Below are 18,693 nucleotides of genomic sequence, written 5' to 3' on the forward strand. Positions count from 1 at the left end.
CTGTCAGAATCTCTTTTATATAAACTACATATGGTCAAATATATTTCTGAGGTAAATTCACTAAGTTAAGGGAACTTGGCTGATGGTTAGTAGTTTATAATTATGGCCGGCAATTCAAAGCAATTCTCACAAAGTTGTATTGGTTATCCTGAATGCTGTACTAAAGTAATTGTTTTGCCTGACAAATAGATTTACAAATTCATATAACTGTTGTTTGGGTTTTTTTTATTTTACTGTATGTTATTTCAGGTTGTGTATGACAAAGTCACAGAGCTCCAAGGCCGTATACTGAAGCTTGTTGTGAAAAGCAAAGGAACATTTGTGGGAGCTGTTAACATTCAACTGAGCAGTGTCCAGTTAAATGAAGAAAAGTGGTATCCACTGGGAAACAGTGTAATTTAAGTGTTGTCTGAGATAATTCAATTATTTATCCACTAATGTTTCTTTATCCCATTTCCCACAGCACATTTTGTCTCAGTTGCCCTTGAGAATATGCAGTCATCTGCTGATCACATACCTTAACATTTCTAATCATAAGGCTATTATCTTAAAATCGCTACCATCTTCCTGCAACAGATTCCTGTCAGTGTGAGTTTAAGAAATCACATGCTAGGAACAAGTAGCAGAATGCAGGAATTTCTTATGACAGCAGTAAAGGTTTTTGTTTTGTTTGTATTAAGTAGTACGGTAAGAATGTTAAAATCTGTACACATTGAAGTGTGGGGCCTAATTCTTTGCCCATTAATTTGACTGTTGAAACAATGCTGATGATGGCGTAGTTTGTCAGCATCCTCTATGACCCTACTGCATATAATGATTTCACCAGAGAACCATGGGATGGTTCTCTGGGTGCCACTACATTTCAGATGTCTGGCAAATTTTACATTACATCTTATACAATCAATACTTAAAAAAAAAAAGAAAGAACTTAAAAACTTTGCACTTTACACATTTTGGGCAATATATGTTGGTGCACTTTTAACTTTTGATGTAATGTACCACTCAATTCAGGATATTAATTTGTCAATAAGATATATCATTATTTATTTTATTCTGTCATTCAAGAAGCAGATATAACTGGCTATTTGTGGGAATAAAGGAGAAGGCAGGAGCTAATATCACAAATAAAACATAGTGAATGTGAGCTTTCAGTGTGGTATTTGTTAAAGATTAAACTGTAAGGAATCTTTGTTCACCAGTCTTACTGCATTGCATTCTTACTGCTGCGTAAGGGAATCAAGTCAATACATGCATTGACCTCAGGGCTATAAAATGTACATATACATATTAAACAATGAATGTGAGTGGTTCCTTTGAGCTCACTGAGGTAATTATGGACTCTGTTCTTCAAAGCATTTTTACCTAAATTGAGGAAGCACTTAAGCACATCTTTAAACATTTAGCATGTGAGCAGCCAGATTGAACTATCCATTACTGCCAGCCTCTTAGACATACATAGCTGACCATATATATATACCTTTCCAGGACCAAGGGCACATTTTTAAGGCACAGGAGACATGTTTATCTGAGATCTGATCTGCTGTAAAATTTTAAGCTTCCATATACTGACTAGGTCTGACATTTGTCCTACCAGATAGAAAAGTGGTCAACAGAGGGATAGTAATGGCAGAAGCTGAACATATTTGCCTTCTTCTCTCAAAAGATACTCACAAATCAGTCTTCAGAAGGCAGTGTTGTATAAAGCTCCTGAAATGGCACTCAGAATGTTATTTAGGAAGCTAAATAAGCTGGAGTTTTTCTCAGCATCAAACCAATTGACTATGCCACTTGGTCAGTTTTTATCTGAGAATAATTTCCCCAGGCAATCTGCTGTATTAAACTCCTCAGTAAAGAGAGCTGTGGGGAACTTTTCTTGAATATTAATATTATTAATATTCTTCAGAGCTGAAAAAAGATATAAAATATTTACCACATGAAAGGGATATTGGCTAGCATACAAATATGATCACTACAAAGATCAGTAATTCTAACATTTTAGATTATAGGCTTTCTTGGGTAAAGAATCAAGTGTCTTGTCACTCAAGCACAGAAAACACATTGAGGCCAGATTAAACGTTATCAAATTACCTGACCTTAAAGTTCAATATTGATTTTAGTATCTTCTTAGTCTACTGTCTTGGTTTCCTTATTATAACTATAATGTAATTTTCTAATAGTCTTATTTCCTGTGACATTTTCTAATCATTGTTTACTGTGTGACCTGATTTTCCATCTCAGAGCAACATTACATAAAATAACATTAAAATGGCATTAAATAAAAAGAGCATTAAAATGTAATTTTATCAGAACTGTCTGCAAACATCAGCAATACTTTTCAGTATTAAAGAAATAAACCTATCAAAATAGCATCCTTTAAAAGAAAACACCACATGTTTGAGTAACAAAGCTGTGGTTAACTGGATAGATGATACTTTCCTGTGGAAGCTCAACAGGGCTTCAGTTTCGTAAGGAAGATGGGAACATTGTGTCTTATGGGTAAGATCTACACCAATAGCTATATCAGGCAAGAAGTTGTCCTCAGAGAACTTAAATCACACAATCAGCCCTTGCCTGTTCAAAAATTCTTCTAATTCACCTCAAAGCATTGTACTTCCTATTTCCTGAGTTCACAGTCAGATGTATCCTGAGCGCCCTGCTGTTATGAGGAACACAGCACTTCACAAATCAGTCTGCGGATTATTTGTCTGTCTTTAGCAGCAGGGGTTTGAAGACTAATTTGAGAAAAGGTATTGATATTAGCATCTGAGTTTTTATCATTTTAAGAGCTGTTTTTTTCCTCAAAACTATTTCCCAGGTAGCAAAATTACAGTGGACATAGGTGTAGCCCAATCAGAAAGGGTACATGGCATGAGTAATTTTTCCTGTTTTCTCAGAGAGATACAATGGTAAGAAATTTTGTTCAATACAAATAAAAATGACAGTGTAACATGCTCAAAATTTTGCAGTCTCAGATCATAAATATTAGACCATTCTTCTCAGTAATTAATCATAATTCTGAAACTACCTGAAAGTGAAATAAACTTAATTTAAAAAATATCCAAAAAAGTCCAGTCTGTGTGAGTAATGGTAGAGCCAACAGCAGTATCCGTTACTTGTTCAGGATCCTATTTACCCACACAAGAAGTCCCATTAGCTTAATAAAACCTCAAGAACATACCACTCTGGAAAACAGACCACTGGGTTGTTGCAAGCCAGGGGATGTTGCTTTATTGAGCAGGGGGTGATCATTCAGAACTATTACTTCAGAGTGTCATTAGTAGTACCATATATGAAGAAACAGTGATGCAGGTTTGAGACTTTTACCATGTTTGTCCAACAGGGGAACGTTACGGTAACCTGTAAATATAATGACACTTTATTAGTGTATTAGTGTATCAACCACAAACACAAAGATTAAGATGGAGTGGTTTTATGATCTATGCAAATAAGAAATAATTTATGATTCTCTAAATAACTCTTTAAAATAAACTGAAATTATGCAAAACCCATATCCCATTTCTACTGGTTTTCTCCTCTACATTTGCAGTATTTAAATTCTGGTATGTTTTGACACAAAGTGAAAAACTCCAGTGTATTTCAGGATGTGGTGTTTTTTTTCAAACTAAAGACTTTTAGCTCAATGATATGTAAACATGGAGAAAGCATGCATTTTAACATCCAAAGATATTATGTGCTGCATGCATTGTTCTGACAGCAAATTAAATAGCTTGTGAATCAAGAGTGCTAATGCATTAGAGAAGAATGGTGTTGCAGCAGTAAAGAACTGTCCAGCAAAGGCAAAAAATAAATGTAATGTCAGATCTTCTGCCATGACATCTTAAGTCTGTTAAGCATCTCTTTTTATATATGAGTGATTCCCAGTATCAGAAATAGGGCATGCCTCAGAAACTACATGTTAATCTGGTTGTCAAAGCAGTTGGAGAAACTATAGTTCTTCAACTTCACACTTAATTTACCTCTTCAAAGAACAAAATCCCTTCTCCAAAACCCTGAGCCTGTATTTCTTTAGATCACTGTAAATGTCTATTATTTCATAATAATAATGTAACTTTTGATTAAGAAACATGTTCCATGTTTTATCTGTGTATATGTAACTGCAGCTATTTAAGTAAGTATCTTCTGGGCAGCAGATATTAAAGTTGAGGCCAGGCAATATGCATTTGAGATAACTTTTAGAAGTTGATCTCAGAAGTGTCTAGAAGACATGATTTATTTCCTATCCAAAGTTGCATTCAAGGACAAAGACTCATTTCTAAAGACATGTTCTAGCCCCTACCTAGAGAATATTCTACAAAGCATTCTGAAAGGAGTAAAACTTTTTTGTAGTATGAAATAATTAACTATTAATTGATCCAATGATAATAGCAGTAATAATTGGACTCCTGTCTACATGGCAGACTCACTGGAGAGGGACTGTAACCCAGGACCCCACTACTCTTACTAAAGACCATTCAGTTAGAGAATTATTCTCACTTTCAGCCCTTCTGAGTATACCTACTTAATCAGAGCATACCTACTTTATCACTGCATGAAAAATAAAATACTGGCACATGTAGGCAGCAAGCATTCTTCCCCAGTGTATGCTACAACTGAGCTGAGAGGCTGCTGCTGGGTAAAGGAAGGCAGTAATGATATACATTTGAATACTTTGAAGAGAAAATCCAGTGGAGAGTGGCAATGGCACAACTTTGTCCCACTGCCTGTCAAAGAAAATAAAGCGCGCTTAGCTTTTGGAAGAAACTTGCCCTCAGGGATATGAATCCCAGGGAAGAAGGCTCAATCTTGTGATACACATTAAAGCAACTGGAGCCATGAAGAGTAAAACTGAAATCCTAACTCACTCTTCAGCTTGGTTTAGACAGTTCTTTCTTAAGAAGTCTAGGCTGTTGTGACTCCCTCTGTAAAGCACATTTTCCCCTTTCACTATTTAGGGAACTTAAGTAACTGAAGCAAAGCCATGGTTGCAGACTGGAATCCAGAGGTCTCAGTGTTAAGCATTGCGATAAATTTTGCAATTATCTGTCAGTTCATCTCTTAGAAGCACTTTTATTTATGCCTCTGGGCATCTTCAGGACATCCTATATTTTTCATGTTGTGTTAAGTGGGAGTTGGGCAATTTGTTTGGCACTGTTTTTACTTTTTATACGTATACTCATTTTCTAGCATTTTGAAGTGCTACACTCAAAATCTTTCCTGTAGAATCAGCTTGCTCTTACATTTTCAAAACATGAATTCCCAATTTTGACTGAAATTGCTACAGGCACATTAGAGACAAATTGATGTTTTTTCAAGCATATGCAAGCCTCAGTGCCTGCTACATAGATTTGTCTCAGACATCCTGAGTTGGCATGGGGTTTTAATCTTTATCCTGAAATATATAAATAAAAGGAAAGTAAAAGGTGATCAGTGTAAAAATTTATGTTGGAAAAAACAAAAATGAAGTGTGCTTTAAGAGTAATGTCTTTGTTCTTGTGTAACTCCTTAACCTCAGCTAAGAATCACAAACAGCTTTATGATTTCAGAACCTGAAAAGAAAAAGCCATTAAAAATCCTGTTAACCTTAATAAAAAAGTCACAGTGCCGGTTGCCTGTTCTAACATTTTGCCTTCACATCTTCATTCACTAATAAAAGTTAGTTGTTTGTTTTGTCAGAAATAGCTTTGGAAATTCAATATAGTAAGTAGCCATTTTATGTAAGCTTTTCTCCTTGGCCTGCTGACTTCTGTGTCTGCTCTTTATGTGCTGCCTATTAATCATGTACAACTCCAGAAGCTGTACACTAAAACAAACACTAGAACGAAAAATACCACAAATATTTTCCTTAATTTATATTCTTCATTCTCTACTCTGAAAAATTGAGCATTTTTACCTGGTTACCTGAGCATTTTGGGGGGTTTAGTTTTTGGTAGATTTTGGGTTTTGGCTTTGGTTTTAGTTTTTTTTTAATTTGGCTTGTATTAGGTTTTGAGCCTGAGTAGAAAGTGCACAAAAATGTTGCCTTTATAGTGCTTCTGACTAATCTCTTTTCCTGTTTCCTATTGCAGCGTGTTAAAATACCATCTGAGAAGTTGTTACCTAAATGGAATAGTGCAGTAGAAATGATTGACTGTCATTAATATCCTTTTGATTTCTACACTGTGGACTTGCATTCGAAGACTACAGTGACTTAAAAGAGAGTGCAATTTTTACATATGGTTGTGCAATTCTCCTTTGGGAGATAAATATCTAACAATCGTACACTAATGATAAAAACCTGAAATACTGTTATTTTTTGGTTTTGGGGGGTTGGGTTTTTTTTGAGCCATTATAGGTGGCTCACATAAAAATATTACCTTTATTCAGGCTGAGCACCGGTAAAGTGTATTGACCAAGGAATTCATTTGAACTCAGAGGTATCTCATCCTCCACACAGAAGCGTATCAATGCCAGTTCTGGAACTTGGATAGTAAAAGAGAAGGTTTCATCCCATCTAGGGCTCAAAGCTGATAAAAAGAGAAAATGCACCGTATCAAAATACTATTGCATTCATTCTACTTAATACCTGAATTTACTGTATCTCCTATCAATAGTCTGAACTGAACTGAAAAAGATTCATTATTTTTCCCTAGATTTCTGTGCCCATTTAAATAAATGATGAGACTTCCACTGACTGCAGCAACATATAAGTCATACTTTTTGTACAGATTGTGGACTATCAGATGTAAGTTCTCAGAATGAAGCAAACATAGAGAGCTTGGGACTTGCAGGCCAGCCCCTTCTAAGAGTTTGTCATATATTAGCTGCATAATAAAGTAAATCAAAAGCCTAAGAAAGTTACTGTCATCTCAGAAGAGAGTAAAGTGGGACTGATAGCCAGGTTAAAAGCCCCTGCTCAACTAAAACTTTCCTATAGCCATACCAATTTCATGGTTTTGCCAAAATTTCTCCTTTTACAGCATTGGAAATGAGGCAGGAGCTAAACAAATTAAGGTATCAAAGCTATCACTTGACTAAAAATACAAAAAAAGGATGTGGAAAAGGAGGGTGGTGCTTTGTCTTGAGAAAAGAAATTCAGGGGCCAATTTAAAACAGCAGCAGCCATCCACAAAAAGGAAAAAAAAAAAAAAAGGCATAGAAGCTGAGAGATCACAGGGAGCTTTTCGTCTGAAGCATAAAGAAGATCTATATAATAAAGGTAAGTGAATACTCGAAGACAACTACAAAGAGTACACTGTCAAGCAATTAAGGGACTAGTCCTACTAGAAACTTCATATGAGCTAAGTGGTTCAGTCACAGAAACCTCAGAAAAAAAATAATTTCTTTAAATTTAACAATTTGTGCGCTGGTTTTGGCTGGAAAAGGGTTAATTTTCTTCATATCAACCCATATGGTCCTATGTTTTGGATCCGTGACCAAAACAGTGTTGCTAACACACCAGTGTTTTAGCTATTGCTGAGCAGTGCTCACATAGTGTCAAGGACTTCTCTCTTTCTCATGCTGCAACTCCCCCCCTTCCCATCTCAGCAAGGAGGCTAGAGGTGCACAAGAAGTTGAGAGGAGACACAATCAGGACAGCTGACCCCAGCTGACCAAAGGGATCAGTCAGTTGCTGATCCCAAGCTCATATAACATTATGCTTAGCATAAAAAAGCTGGGAGAAAGAAGGAGGAAGATAAAACATTCAGAGAGTCTGTCTTCCCAAGTAGCCATGACATATGACAAAGCCCTGCTTTCCTGGAAATGGCTAAACATCTGCCTGCTGATGGGAAGCATTGAATGAATTATTTTGCTCTGCTTGAATGCACAGCTTTTGCATTACCTATTAAACTGTATGTCAATCCAAGGGTTTTCTCACTACTGCCCATTCCACTGAGGGAGAGTGAGCAAGCAGCTGTGTGGGGCTGAGCTGCTGTCCAGGGTGAGCCCACAACAGTGAGTAAAGACAATGCATTCTAACTTCCTGCAGGAGAGTACTACTAACTAGGAGAGTTCATGCTTCCTTAGCCTACTAGTCTACAAAAGTGGAACGTAGCATGAACTTCTGCTACAGATTCTGTGCCAGAATATCCTAGAGAAAAATAATGGCAGTCTCTATCAGTACGTAACTTCTTCAGATGAAAAAAAAAAAAAGGTAATTCATTATAAAATATTATTGTGCTTTGTTTACAGTCAAAAGAGTAAGACTTATGCTTACCATTGCTTTTTATAACACTAGATTTTTTTTTTCTTTGATCTTCTGGAACACCATAGATTTCTATCTGCACCAAAGGGTCAGCTTTGTTAGTCTTCAACACGTTACTGAGTGGTAACTGATGACCACTGATGAGCTGAAAAATTAAAGTTGTAGTTTACTGAAATAACTAAGAATGAGCTTTACATAGTAGCCATGTAGTAGTCATAGTAGCAAAAAATGTTACATCAGAAACAACTATAAGAAGCATACACCAGCCATAAGATATTATCATATACATATTCAATGCAATGAGATTAAGAATATGGTGCTTCCCATTTAATTTAATTCTTGGCTAATTTCATAGAACAGTTTGGGTTGGAAGAGCTGACTTTTAAAGGTCATCCAGTCCCACCTCCATGCAATGAGCAGGGACATGCTCAGCTAGACTGAGTTGCTCACAGCCCTATCCAACCTGACCTTGACTGTTTCCAGGGTTGGGGCAGCCACAGCTTCTCTGGGCAATGTATTCCAGTGTTTCCTCACCCTTATCGTAAAAGCATAGATAAATAAATCTGATACCATGCTTTAAATAAAAATTTTCTGGTTTAAGTTTTTGTTCAATATTTAGTCATTAAAATTATACTTGATTACCATGCAAAATAATAATGTTGGGGAAATCAGTCTTATGATTTTTTCATTTTCTGAGATCAAGCTCATAAATTCTTATTAAATCTGTGTCCAGTGGACCAGCACTAACATCTACAGTAACATCAGCATTATGTTACAGGGTATGTAGCAGACTGCCTTACCTGTGTTCCCTCTCTATCACGGTAATACATAAAACCTCTGTATTTAGTAGGCTCCCTGATGTTTTTCTCCTTAATTTAGTTAGCTACCTGGAAATTTAGCCTCACACTGCCCTGTTGTCTGGCACCCAGCCTAAGAAAGGATTTATGAAAGTCACAACTTTTTCTGCTTTCTATCTACAGTTCAGGACATCTAGGAGAGAATAACCATCTGTACTGTAATCTGCTTTTAGAAATAAACACATGGAATATATCAAGAGAGATATACAAGCCTGCAAGCCTAGGTGAAAGATATGACTCGTGATCCAGATCTCAGGACTAAGCATCAAAACTCATGATACAGATTCTTATTCCCCTGTCAACCACCTAAAAATCAAACCCCACAGATTCTACTTTTCGCTTGGGTATTTGCTGTATCGCCTTGTTCCAAAAATGTTCTAGCCTGAAATGTTGAAGCACAGTGGCTTAGCAAACCCTGGTACTGTCCATTTCTTTCCAGAAAGCAGCTAACACCTTCACTACGTAAGGTCCAAGCCCTGATGGACTGTCCACTTACAGCAGAGGCTCTTTGACATGCTTGAATATCATGATGAAAATTCAGACATATTTCCCAAGTCCTGCTTCCCAATCTTACCCCACTGCATTATTATATCTAACTATATTTCCCACAGGGTAGGAAAAAAGGAAATTTTTTTTCAGCACACAGTGACCAAAATCCGTAAATCCAATCAATTTTTGAGACCCGATGTGAAGTAGCCATATAGAGAGAGTAATAAATAACACAGTAGGTTCAGAAGGTTTCTTATAGAGTACCTTGCATATTCGTATTTCTGCTTCAAAGGCTATGTGCTTCTTGTTGGTGGGAATTGTGGCACATCATGTTAAGAAGGATATTGAATTCCATAAAATTGAGCCCTGTGCGATTTTTTTGTTCACTTACATTCTTCACTCAATCACAGAGAAATTTACCCCAAGTTGGTTTGTATCTTTGCCTTCTGTTAAGTAATTTTTCCAATAACTGCTTCTTTAACAGAAGCTAGTTTTCCTTTGACTCCTGCCCCTGACTCTTTTTGTCTTCAACCATTTCCTGGCTTTTGCTGCTGACTTTATCAATGGGGCTCTCTGCACCCTACAGTCCCTCAACTGTTAGGATGCTGTTGCTTCTTTGTGTCCTTCACTACCCAACCTACAGTCTCAGTCTGAATCCTCAGTCTATAAAGCTGGCTTTCTCTTTTCCAACTTCCTCCAAACTCAGAAATTTCCTTACAATTATCAATGATTTTTTCTGTCTCCCTCATTACAATTGTGGATTTTTTCTCATCTTAATTAATTCCAGCTTTATACAGGTAAGGGCTAAAATAACTGCTGTATATGCATGGGTGCTTGAAATCATTCAGTAATGTCTATTCATAACTGATATGCTTACTATTAGGACACTAAAGTGTTCTTGATTAGGTGTACATTAAGTATTTTATAATTGTTATTAACTAATGCTTTATCTCTACCATTTATTTTTCTGAAAGAAACAAAATATTAATTATACACTAAATTTATGATAATTAAATGGCATTTATACCGGTAGTGTACTATGTAACCAGAAATAGCACTTTTTCATTAGAAAAGGTATTCTAAATAGTGAACAATTGCGAAATATCTACTTGGACTCAAAATAAGTTTTTTCTAACCCATTATTTTAAAAGGGGATGTATTTCTAATATTTTTAAGAAGTAAATCAGATTTTAATTTGAGAGAAGTAAGAAGTAGAAATTATTCAAAGGCTTATTGATTCAGCCCCTTTTTTACACTTATTTATATTATTTTAGGATTACAGCTCTTTATGTCTGCACAGGAAGATAATGAAATTTAAAAGAAGCATAAGTCTTCCTATTGTATCTTTAAACATTTCCATTTGTCAGTTAGCATTATAATAGTATATGTGGTACTACTAATACTTAAAATAACACCAGAAATGCACATTCAATTTTTATTCAGATTTCAGTCCCCACAACGGTAACTGACAGGTCCCTTTGTCAGCTACACTTGAAACACAGTGAAAGTTACATTTCTGCATACAACACCATGAAAACTCATGTATTTTTTCAAACTCTTACAACTTCTGAACACCTATGTATTTTTAGCAAACATAAGTGAACTACATATGGGAAACCATCCAAATAGCAGTAGATACTATATGACAGTTTTAACACGTTGTTAAGAAAAAAGCATTAAAATTCTCAACAACCCGAAATGGGGATAAAATGACAAATAATACATAAAAATAGGTCTGAACTATGTGACATTTGTTTTCACATTTTATGGAACAAACCAAAAACTACCCTAAGCTTACCTTTATTGACAGAGACATGGGTTTACTGTGTCTTCCCACATTGTGTGGGGTAAAAGATGAACCTTGATTTCTCAAGAATTCTGGTTTCAGAATGTAGCCAGAACCACCATTGTCTAGGAATTTTCCATTTTGCAATTCCATTTGCACTCCCGGTGTCTGGAAGTTTAAGGCCACTATAAAATTAAATAAATATTGATTTTAGTGATTTACAGTCCATGCTACTTTATAAAACAGCTCTCTGACAGTAAACTCAAAAGCAAATAAGATTAAAATAAAAATCTTTCAACTCATATGTAAGATTCTGTTATTTCTCTTAAATTCAGCGGTATTCAATGATGAATTATTCACATGCAAATGAAGTGCATTATTTAGAACTGCACCACGTTTTAAGAAATACTTATAGTTCTTTTTTACACTGCAGTTGTGTTGCATGATTTTCCTTTTCTTTCTAAACTAGACCTTGGATAATATGAAATGAGAGATCTTTTTTCTCCATAAGGACTAAATTCACATACTCGTTTCTCTACAGCAGCAAGACCCTGCACCCTGAACCTGCTTACAAAGTTTTGGTGCAGAAGGCAAAAACACAGGTTTATAACTAACCACAGTTATGGTGCAGAATTCATACAAGCCTGTCACCTGGAAGATCAGTAAGCTTTAGTTTAGAGTTAGAATATTCAGTAAAAATACATGTATGTTTATAGAAGTAGAAGCAATTTTAAAAGTGCTCTTAAATTTATATGAGTGATCTCTCTTCAAGCTTAATCCTCCTGTCCTGGTGTTTACTGTTAGTATACACCTGATAGATTTTCCTTTCCTTGGCTTCTCACAACACTTCTGGTTTGCTGCAGGAGCAATAATAAAATAACACACTTCTCATCAACAGGATATTGTAATTCATGAGATAAAGCTGATATTGAAATAGACCTGCTTAATGAAATTTCCACTTATTCCAGTACACTGGAGCTTCTTGTCACATTCAAAATAGAAAATGCACAAGTCAAATCAGTGAAGTGATAACATGACGTGTTAAGTAGAAAATGATAAAAAGTGATTTACTTGATGGCTTGGTAGGGAAAAAAATGAAGACTTTAAACAGTACAAGTGACTCATAATAATTCAGGAGGACCTTATTACATGTTCCTATGGAGATAATATAAATACACTGAATGAACATTTGGCAGAAATCAGAAATCCTTATCTCATATGGAAAATGCAAGAAAATTAGATCTGTTTCACTGCAAAAAAAAATACATGTTTCTTCCCTGCTTTGATGATCCTTTTAAAAAAATCTGCAGTAAATGACACAAATAGGAGCAGATCTGTAGAGTGAAGCAGCTGGTATTATGGATGGAATGTTTGCACTACACATGTTTTCACTGGGGTTACTTCAGAGTGAGCTCTAGCTTGGTCCCATGACCTCAATACCAGTTAATAGCTGGAATACATCAAGTGCTCCCAGACTGCCATCCTTTATTTCATCTGAAAGGAATCCCATCTGTGCTAGCTAAGATTGCTCTGCAACATGACCCAACATGCAGTAAGGAGGAACAATTGGGAACCTTGCATAAAAAAGCCCCAGAAAAACAAACAAAAATAAAACAAAAACCACAACATGCGCTCCTGTTTTGAACTAAATGCTAATGTAGATGCAGGCACAGATTCTGTGTCAATATACAAAGCAACTTTAAGCCTGTTTTACCTTTGACAACAGTAATTAAACTATTAAATGTTCGTATTAACCACTGCACACCGCTGCCTTTTTTAAAGAGGGTAAGTGTTCTCTTGTATAGTTTAGCAGTGGTTCACAATTTGTTTTTTAATACTTAACACATCATCCAGAAACAGCCCCAAATGTGGTGCTATATGACCCTTGTATCTTAATACACTGATTCAAGCAGTGCAATGAATGTTAAAGAGCTGCAACCCTGAGACGCCTTGAAGCCTAGGTCCTGGTATGATCTACAGATAACCCAGAATCTCTCAGTGCATGGGTAATTCCTAGGCATACTTTCAGGATATGTGGTTTAAAAAGTGTAACTGAAATTAGTCAAATTGAACAGTCATAGCTTCAAATAGCCGCTTCCACATGATCAAATAAATTACATGATTGCACATAATGAGACTGTTGCTAAATTTGCCAAGCTTTATAGGATGCTAAGCAGGAAAATCTGATTTAACAACAGAAACAAGCAGAAGAGAATACTTTGCATTTTATCATATTAGGAAAATTACTTTTGCAACACAAGTGAAGGGCGATGTTATCATGGGTTGATATCTTCGAACATCAACACTATATTTTTATATCACTTAATTTTACCTTAGAATAAGTTAAAAACACAATGAACAGTTGTTTTAATTTACCTATTGATTTCCCAGTTGTAATCCGATTAAGGTAAGCAAATTGGAAATTTTATACTATATTCTCTGGATACTTACTTCTACTATATTTGTTTGCAAAATTCATAGCTGCTTGGGCATCCCAGGACACTTTATGGAGTACTGTTGAGGCATAGTTTTTCTTTTTAATAAGATGTAGCTATCACCCTTACACTCCTTGAGAAATGGCAAAATTCATAAAGTAAAACCTATGTTTGTCGTTGTCTAGCAGTGTGGTTTTAGTAACATCTTTTTCTGCAAAGAAGCCTGAGTTTTACCCAATGTTTCATTTTAGTTTTGCTGAATTCAAGAAATGAACTGTCAATAAATGCCTTGTACTGTTGTTTTATGAAAAAGTAGAAATTTAATGCATGTACAAATAGAGCTTCAAACTCCTGGTTTCGTTTGGAAAGAAGACCAAATAAGATTACTGTGAAAACACCTAAACAGTGCCTAATCTTAATGTATTGTTTCCATGGGAAAGTAGAGGCACCTGAAGTTTAACACTGTGTAAGTTAAACTTTCTCCTCAGTCCTTTCATTAAGCACCAAAAGCATCAAAATCAAAACAGCAGAGGACAAGCTGAGCAAAGGATTCCTGCATCAGATCCAACTCTTCCTGAAACCATGAGGCCACATCTCCTTCAGATCAGAATATTTAATACTCAAGCCTTCTTGCAAAGTAGCAAAGCTGCCATGGCTATCCCTGTTGGCCCCAGGTTAAATAACTGTCATAGCAAATGCAAGTTAGAAATAGCCTAGATCCGAAAAGGAGAAACAATCCATAATACACAGATGAATACAAAGGGTATATTTCATCACACACCTATGTATCACAAGCAGTTAACTGAAGTATTTGGATACAGTACCTTCCATAATCACTACCTTTCAAGACATAATTGATTTTTAGACAGAGAGCAAAAGCTTTTGAAGACCAAAGTGAGGAATGAGTTCTTAGATTTTTAAGTGACTATGATTTGGAGATGGTTGAAGAAAACTGCATGTCTTTTGTCTGTGATGCTGCCTCCCAATTAATATTCCTATTGGGACTTTAAAACTGTCATTTTTTTTATATTTTATTATTTGCCTCCTGGTTCTATTAACTGTATTACGACCCTAAGCTTTAATATATTTTCTGTATTTAAAGGGGAAGATTTTAAAATGAATAAGCACAGATTTGTCACCAGTTTTCCTTAAAATGTGTTACTTAATTGCGTTTTATGCCATTTAAAATCCATCTCAAAATGTCTGAATTTTATGCAATCTCCAAAAATACCATATGCAAAAAGCACTTGGTGCCAATGTTTCTATCTCTATGATTTACTTCACTCATTTGAGTCTAAAGAGATGCAATAGATCACACTTCCAAACCTTTGATCAGTCTTACTGCTATCCCTTCAGGTTTTTCCAACCGAATATGTTCTTAAAACGGGCTGCTCACAGTGAATGCAATGCATCTTTTGTGCCTTATATACCAAAAATTTGAATTGAATTCCACGCAGACTGAGAAAATGAAAACAGCACCACATCAGAATGTTCTGGTGAATTTTATCATTGTCTATGAGATGATGTATGTGACTGGATTTGAAGACATTGCATTCATTCCACATTAGTACTCCCAGACAGGTGTTGACTCTCTATCCTTTCTTCTCACATGCAGGTTGCAGCTTCTCCCAATCCATCACTGCCCAAATCTACAGAAATATTTTCAGAAGTCCTTGTGTGACTGGGTAGCCCACATTACTTTCTCCAAAAAAGATATAGGTGGCTTTTTAAAAATTTCATCCACAGCCAGAATAAAGGTCGTGCTGAGTATGAGTTGACTCAAAATATGGATGAAAAGGAAGGATATTCCATCCTCAGACTACCAACTTGAAAACAACTAAAGACATCTGAAGGAAAGATAAACTGTAGCATGATGACAAATTACCACCTGTTACATATACCAGGAAGCAAACATTCATTTACAGAAGCAGCACACACAGCAGGAAGACCTCTTATCAGTAGTAAATAAATTCTATCAAACTAAAATGTGATTATATTTTCATGATCTGAATGGTAAATATAACACTAACTTCTAAGCCCTGTACAAACATTAACTATCACAATACTCTCAAGTACAAATAATACTGAAAATATTATTCAATCTCGTATGCTATCTGATGGAGTTTGCATAAGAGAAATCCAGTGCATACTGTAGTACTCTGTAAACCCTTTCCTCTAACAGCAGATATAAGGAAGATCACGTGCTCTATCACCAAGCGGTCAGAACATTTAACCTGGAAAAACGGCGTAAGGTGGTGTTTTTTAACAGCTTTTTTATCTGAGTCTATCTGAGAAACTACAAAGACTTCCAGCATAATTAAGACTGCCAAATTACAGCAGGGAGGTTCTAAGCTTGAGCATTACTTGTTCTGGTCCTGTCTTGACAAGTTGTTCTAATCCCCACTGCCACCTCTGAGTGCTTGTTAATTCAGACTCATGGGCATACTGTCCAAAATCAGTTTTATAAGTGTTCTCAGGATCCCCTTTGCCTTGGACTTTATAATTTTTTTAAATCTTTGTGAAGCTTTAGCCCTCTTGCCAAACCAATGAATAGGTGATATCACGCCCAAACTTTATGAAGAAACATCTTCTAGGAAAAAAGTATAGAGTGATGATTGGTTCCCTTACAACACACAGCAGACTTAACTGGTTAGCAAAATTTCTACATACAACTGTCTTTCACATCTTTTTCTTACCAAAAACTCAATGTATTTTTTGACTCTCCTTGCCTAAAGTGGGGCTTTAGGTATTCAGACTCCAAATTTTATTAAGCTTAAGTATGAACTCTGGCTTTGTGTATCACTGATGCATTTTGAAAAGGGTGCTCTTATTCTACAGAAGCTTAATTTATAAGTGACTTACATCATATGGTATTCTGTTGTAGTAAGAGGGACTACTCTTCTGAGAACTGAGTAACATGCATAACTCTGACACATCATGCTTGGCATGCGCAGTCAGTATGTTCTTATCATCTTTGGGCTAATCCAGTATTATTGCTCTAAAGACACTGTCACTGTCATTAGAAATGCTAAGAATTCAGTCATTCTAATATTTATAATTGCTGACATTGTTCCTACTTAATTACAAGTAGCTCAACTGGAAAAAAAAGATGTCAGGTGATAAAAATCATCCATTGTCCAAATATATTTGCAACTGATTTCAATTAGGTATCCTCTATTGTGACGCTGTCATGGGAAAAGTACTCAAAGCATTTCTGATAAACTGTCAAATCTAAAATCTAAATTGAATTTTGTATTTAATTAATGTGTGAGTCTGAAAGTTACACTTCAGTAAGCCTGAGCATCTTTTGCTTGTCATTTAACTTATTTCACACCTGAAATACATACATTTCCATAATAATTTTAAAATTTATTTGCCTTGTGCTTCTTGGTAGAATAGCATATATTATCAGCTTCCCTTTCCTGTTTTAGTCTGGGTCTCTAACACAGGATTTAGAACAGGTCATCAAGGAGTTCAGAGACAATTGTGTCCCTGCAATTTTTTCTGTCTTTCTTTAAAATTGACTAGAATTCAGATCAATGATTTAGTGTTCTATTACTTATCTAGAGTTATGGATTTAGTGCATATAGCTGGAAAAATTAATGATAAAATTTCCATGTTTCTTTGCTTTCAAGTGAAATTACGGTATCTATTACTCACACCAAAAAACAAGCAAACAAACAAACAAACAAACAAAAAAAAAAAAAAAGCAACCCAACAAAAAACCTGCTTAAAAAAAGCTGTCTCCAGAGTAGCCCAACAGCTTTATCTTGCAAGAGAAACATGAAACCATTATTCAAACACCTCCAGCCCTTGGAGCCATTCCAAAGGAAAGTTGAGTATATTCAGATAGCTTCATGTATCAGGGTGGTATTCTCTCACCTAAATTGTAGATCTCTACACAAGTTAGCTGCCCCACTACAACTAGTGAGATGTAGTTGATGAAGTTTAAGGACAATGTAACCAAAAATGGGTCCACACTTTTAAGAATGAGAGTAAGCATATCCCTGGAGTCTGCAGTTCTAATAGCTACGCCATTGGAGTCTGCAGTTCTAATAGCTACCCCATTGGGCTGAGGACTTATGGGAGCAAACAGTAAGAGGTAAAGCAAAACTTTTTTTGGGATTCATAAACCATTATGCCCATATGGCCTATTAGAGTGTGGATTTTTTTTCCAACTACATGACTTCATTCATAATAAACACTTTTTTTTTGTTTGGCCTCTTAGTATTATCTTTCCACAACACACTGTTCAACGGTATTTAGTAAAATTTATGTTGGTTGTGCAAGATCTAGTTTTCACTACCTAAAGATGAATTTTTGGACTGCCAAAAGCGTATTAGGAAGACAGTAACAACAGAGGGATTGACCCCTGCACCTTTTCTGCGGCTGACCTATTATGACTAGCCTTGTCCGTGAAACCTTAACAAGAGAGAGTGTTCAACCAAGAGATACTTTTCTAACTCTTCTCATTTCATTCTTCCAGGGCATTGCTTGGCTCAGGGAATCTTTCTTCTCTTTCTCATAACACATCCTCTGTGACTCAGTTGTAGGATAAGGCCACAGCCACTGCAAGCCCAAAAAAAGAATGAGTTCTAGACTGGAAGAATAGTTGTACAGAACATCCTGTGCGTGTTTTTGCCGTGAGGTGTATGATGTGTCAGACCTATACTCTGCCTTTGAGCAGGTGTTTTAGTTTGCAACAAAATCTGGAGCCCAGTTTGGAAAAATAGCTGAAGCTTTTTTTAATGGCTGGAGACTAGCTATGTTACTTCACAGATTTCACTAGAAATTCAGGCAAAAACAATTCAAAGCTCTAATGTAATGAATATTTTGTTTCAGATGTCACATTAGCTGTTGAAAAAAGCCATGTTCTAGAAAATGCTTGCTTTACCCTTTTGCTGTGTTATAAAAAAATTTCCAGTAAAATAATAACCAAGAGTA

At 35.8% G+C, this 18,693-nt stretch overlaps 2 protein-coding genes across 2 annotated transcripts in view; one reads left to right on the forward strand and one right to left on the reverse strand.

Annotated features, from left to right (window-relative positions):
* The window catches only part of PIK3C2G (phosphatidylinositol-4-phosphate 3-kinase catalytic subunit type 2 gamma), a 206,402-nt gene extending 205,258 nt beyond the window's left edge, over window positions 1-1,144 (forward strand). Inside the window, exon 33 of the mRNA XM_062616746.1 lies at window positions 250-1,144. Coding sequence (XP_062472730.1) covers window positions 250-402 — 153 coding nt within the window. The 3' untranslated portion in view covers window positions 403-1,144. The remainder of the gene's footprint in view (window positions 1-249) is intronic.
* Window positions 1,145-3,198: 2,054 nt separating this feature from the next.
* The window catches only part of PLCZ1 (phospholipase C zeta 1), a 53,341-nt gene continuing 37,846 nt past the window's right edge, over window positions 3,199-18,693 (reverse strand). The window contains exons 9-12 of the mRNA XM_062616747.1: window positions 11,327-11,499; window positions 8,195-8,327; window positions 6,354-6,503; window positions 3,199-3,357 (exon numbers count right to left, since the gene is read on the reverse strand). Coding sequence (XP_062472731.1) covers window positions 3,275-3,357; window positions 6,354-6,503; window positions 8,195-8,327; window positions 11,327-11,499 — 539 coding nt within the window. The 3' untranslated portion in view covers window positions 3,199-3,274. The remainder of the gene's footprint in view (window positions 3,358-6,353; window positions 6,504-8,194; window positions 8,328-11,326; window positions 11,500-18,693) is intronic.

This window comes from Pezoporus occidentalis, unplaced genomic scaffold, assembly GCF_034315485.1.
Source record: "Pezoporus occidentalis ecotype Australia unplaced genomic scaffold, CSIRO_AGI_Poc_V1 ctg19, whole genome shotgun sequence".
Classification (NCBI taxonomy): domain Eukaryota; kingdom Metazoa; phylum Chordata; class Aves; order Psittaciformes; family Psittacidae; genus Pezoporus; species Pezoporus occidentalis.